Source organism: Penaeus japonicus, unplaced genomic scaffold (assembly GCF_977035675.1).
Source record: "Penaeus japonicus unplaced genomic scaffold, GWHDUDI00000001_assembly GWHDUDI00000032, whole genome shotgun sequence".
NCBI lineage: Eukaryota > Metazoa > Arthropoda > Malacostraca > Decapoda > Penaeidae > Penaeus > Penaeus japonicus.
In genome coordinates this window covers 3,216,936-3,221,935 of record NW_028234434.1, presented here as the reverse complement: position 1 = coordinate 3,221,935, position 5,000 = coordinate 3,216,936, and the positions used below count along the sequence as shown (strand labels likewise).

Sequence of the window (5,000 nt, the reverse complement as noted above, 5' to 3'; positions counted from 1 at the left end):
TAAGCACTGGGGGGGGGGAGGGGCAGGGGCAAAGAAAACGGAGGGGAGGGGCGGAGCAGGGGTAGGGGGAGGTGGCCAACGCCGGGGGAGGAGAGGGAAAGGGGCAGGGGCAAGCCCGGGAAGACAGTAGGGTAGAGGCAGGGGAAGGGGGAAGGGCAAGATACGGAGAGTACGAGGAGCAGGGGGGATGGCAAGGTAAGCACAGGGGATGGGAATAAGCACTGAGGGGGAGGGGGGTAGAGAGGCAGGGCAGGGGAGAGAGAAGGAAACAAGCAAAGAGAGAGAACTTAGGCTGGGGAGAGGGAAGGGGAGGCCAGGGGAGAGGGAAGGGGGGCCAGGGAAGAGGGAAGGGGAGGCCAGGGGAGAGGGAAGGGGAGGCCAAGGGAGGGGGAAGGGGAGAGGGAAGGGGAGGCCAGGGGAGGCCAGGGGAGAGGGAAGGGGGGGAGGCCAGGGGAGAGGGTTCGCGAGGCAGGTTATGTTAAAAGTTTATATCCCAGGTGAGATGGAAGTGCTGTGGCCTTGTCTCTCTTTCGCTGTCTTCCGAGGTGAGTCGGGAAATTCTCAGATTAATGTAAAGAAGTTGTAGCCTCTCTCTCTCTTAAATTCGTAACGTGGAAAATAAATACTTCAAAAAGAGCCAAACAAATGGTTGCTTTTTCGAAGAATTCGCAATATTCCTAATAGTGTTGTTATAGCATCTGATTGTTAAATGAGAATAAAACAGACAGACACTAATTAGGTCTGCTATTCATAACAACACTCGTTTATCTATTTGCATTTTTTTCATAAAATATTGAGTGTAAGTCCTTTAAAAAGAAGTTCAGATGAGAATGTTCTCACACACACACATTTAACTTATTGATAAACAATTCTGTAAACAATAAACACGATGAAAATAACCGTTTTATGACTACTTCGGGGATCTGTTCAGGGGAGAAAATGATGCCTCAGAATTTGTGTCTCAGCAACAAACTCTTCAGGAGCACTTAAACAGATCGTAAAAAGACCTCATGAAAAGACTCCATCACCTAATCACATGAATGATTAGATTCCGAGAGTGCGAGTGTAATCTACTTAGTCCAAGGAATCCGATAGCCCTCTCCTGCGTCACTTCGGAGCCGTTAAAAAAAACTGCCAATTGCTCAGCCTCTTCGTTCTGCTGATTTGATGGCTTTGTTTTACTTTGGAATCGCTGAGCGGGTTAATCTATATGCGTCTGGTGGTTTATGGCACGCGTTCAGCTGATACCAGATCGGCAAGGACGATGAAAACAACATTGTTTCTTTTAAAAAGTTCATAAAACCATCTCTCTCTCTCTCTCTCTCTCTCTCTCTCTCTCTATATATATATATATATATATATATATATAATATATATAATATATATATATATATATATATATATATAATAGATAATAGAGAAGAGATATATAGAGAGATAGATTATATATAGAGAGAGAGAGAGAGAGAGAGAGAGAGAGAGAGAGAGAGAGAGAGAGAGATTATATTATATATATATATATATATATATATATATATATATATATATATATATATATATATATATATATATATATATATATATATATATATATATAATATATATATATATATATATATATATATATATATAATATATATATATATATATATATATATATATATATATATATATATATATATATATATAAGCATGTGTTGTGTGTGTGAGTGTGTGTGTGTGTGTGTTTATGTATATATATATATATATATATATATATATATATATATATATATATATATATATATATATAAATATATATACAATACATATATGTTCGCGCGCGCGTGCGTGTGCGTGAGGGTGTGTGTGTGTATACATGTATATATATATATATATATATATATATATATATATATATATATATATATATATATATATATATATATATATGTATATATATATATAAAGTGACAAGATGAAAAAGGAAAAAGTACAGAATCTGATCCCGCAAAGTCCCTTATCTCTTCCCTTTTCCTCGTCGCCTTCCGCTTCGTTAGGCCATTCACGGCTCTCAAGCCAGGTAGGAGGGAGGGGAGGGAGGGGATGAGAAGGAGAAGACGCACCTGTGCCCCCTTTTCCCCTTGCCGCCTTGCCCCCCCCCCCTTGCCCCCTGTCCCCCCACCCGTGCTTCTCCCCTTAGTGAGATATTTGCCGTGAAAGACGAGCTCATCTTGAAGACATAAAAAGTTTCTTTGCGATTTCTCGAAACGGTTTCCCGAATACGTGGCCGCAGACCTCAGGCTCCTTGGGTAGGAGGGGGGAGGGGGATGGGGAGGGGGAGTTGGAGGGGGAGGGGGAGGGGGAGGGATTAAGAAAAGGAGGGTTTAAGACGAGCAGGAGGGACTGTCCTAGCATCCCTACGGAGAATGGTAACCAAACCTTGGCTGAATGGGATGATATTCTGGGGGTTGGAAAGGATGCAGTATTCATCCAGACTAAAAGTTGATGTCAATAGCATTCCGAGATCTTTACAGAGTTTACATCAACTTGATAAACCTCGGCAGAAATGATGGAAAAAATATAAAGGTCTTCTAAATGTTGGTTTGGAATTTAGTCCTTAAATGATTCAGGGGATTAAGTTGATGTGAACGAGCATACTGATATTGCATTTGCTTTTTCTCTTTGAATCATATTTATTCATAAGTTCATTAATAATACCGGAACTATGAATATGTTACATATGCGTAAAGATGAGATACTCAAATATAACCAACCTATATCGTTATATAAACGGATGTTCTATTTTTATGTCAGTTTTATCGAAGTAATGGAATGATTTGTGCATCTTAGCCTGGATTTTAGATTTCCTTGCGTACCTCTATACCAAGTTGCAATTCGGGAGAGAATGTTTTAGCTAAAAAATTCCCTATAAACATTAAGTAAATATGAATATATGATAAATGTAATTTAGAATTATTGTGTTTATTTCATCGTCCCTTTGTTATTGTATTACTTTGACCACAGAGAACCATAAATATTTTCGGTTGCATTAAGGAGTAAAATCTTATCAAGAAACGTTAATTGTTAGTCTCACATCATTAACTAATATCCGTACATACATTAACTGTGGTTTCATATGTTAGTAGTTAAACACGGCACGATCTATCCGTAGATTTTTATACGAACACATGGATTTTTCTCTATCGCATTCTCTCTTCTTTGCTTTTTATTTTCTTTATTTTCAAAGACGTTTTGAGAATAGATGTCTGATTGATCCATTCTCTTCCCATCAGGCACATCAGAGGGCCAGTATACCCCAAGGCAAGTGGAAGAGGAGGTGCCTCAGACACCACAAATCGCCGCCAGTCTCCTGGGTAGCGGAGAAACAACTGCCTCGCGCCAGCAGGTGGAGACAAGACCCGAGAAAGAGCTTTCCACCTTCTCCCCGTCAACGCCTTCTCCAGGTGGGAGCGAGAAGCAGGAGAGAACAGCCGTGGAAGGAGAAGAGATCCTTACCGAGGGATATGAATTTTATGAAGGACGAACACCAATGATCACGGAGTTTTCTCACGGTCTTAGTTCATCCACTAACCTGCCAGAATACATCCTCGCTAATGACGTGAGCACTGCTGATTACAATGAGCGTGGAAGGCCAGCTGATGATAAACTTGCAGATGAGGAGAGGGAGGGTGAAAAAGCAGGAGGGAAAATTCCCGATCTGGTCCCTCGCTCTGCAGATGACACGGGCATTAACAGCAGCTGGCGCCTTGAACACCTGGATCCCAGCCTCAGGTAATCACACTTAGTTCTTTTGGCTTTGATTGCTTGTTTATCCACTGATTTGTAGTGAGTACACCAATATACATGCATAACTACACACACACACCTACGTATACACAGATATACCTACATCCGTAAGCATAACAGCAGATGTAGAAATACCAATGAAGTGTTTAGACCGTCAAGCGACCCGCCTACGCAGACAGGCACTCGCGAGGTGTCATGTCTTGCGGCTTTCCCCGTGATTCCCCCGAAGACCCGAGCTCCATCAAGGGCCGCCTAAGTCCTCGAGGAGCACTCGAGACCCTTTGCCCGGATTGACACTTCCGCCGGAGCCTTCCTGTGATCGTTTTACGTGGTTTAAAGGCGGTCGGTTTGCCTTTCTCTTTCGGAAGGGCCCGGATGGGAACAGCTGTTCGCTCGTTTCTAAAACTTCCTTCCCCTCATTCTGGTTTCTTAATAGTGTCATTCAAAAAGATTATTCTTGCCCATACTCGTACTTACATTCATCATATTCCTGGTCATATTCCTATTCCTATTTATATTCTATTTCATTTTTAACGGTATACTCATGTTACTCTCTCTTTTTCATATCTAATATGATTGATAGTATTATCAGTGTCATTAACAGTATCATTACCATCAGTGTCATTATCAATATTATTATGATAAATACCATTATCAATATCGTTATCATAATGCTAGTATCACTATAACTGTTATTACTGTCATTTTTAGTTTTATTAGTATTATCTTAATCAGTGTTATGTAAAAGGAGACATATAGATAAGAAAATAGATAGGATGGAGGGTATATAGACAGATAAATAAACAAAAGACAGACAGATGAATAGAAAAAAAGATGGATAAGCAGAGGTAAATATATAGACATATGAATATTGGTGGATATAAAAACAAACAAATATAGACTGATGGATAATTCAGCTGAGCAGATCGATGGATAGACAGTTAGATAGGTAACAAAGACACGGATAAATAGATAGATAGAAAGAAAAAAAAACAGACCGATAGACTGCCATTGAATATATTTGTCTCCAGATAGTCCATTTTTCAGAAGGTCAAGCGTCGGTGTTTTACCGCCAGTTTTTCCAATAATCCCGTTGAGTGAGGCGCTAGGAATCCGACCTGCCGCCAGATCTTTCAATATACATAATTACAGAGGAATCAGATATGAAGAGAACAATTATCTCATCTTTGTTTAATCGCCATCAGCATTAT

General features: G+C 40.1%; 1 protein-coding gene across 1 annotated transcript in view; it reads left to right on the top strand.

Moving 5' to 3' along the window:
• Window positions 1-5,000, top strand: part of LOC147467941 (uncharacterized) — a 135,490-nt gene that overhangs the window by 3,464 nt on the left and 127,026 nt on the right. Inside the window, exon 5 of the mRNA XM_086556156.1 lies at window positions 3,276-3,774. Within this exon, the coding sequence (XP_086412282.1) occupies window positions 3,276-3,774 (499 nt within the window). The remainder of the gene's footprint in view (window positions 1-3,275; window positions 3,775-5,000) is intronic.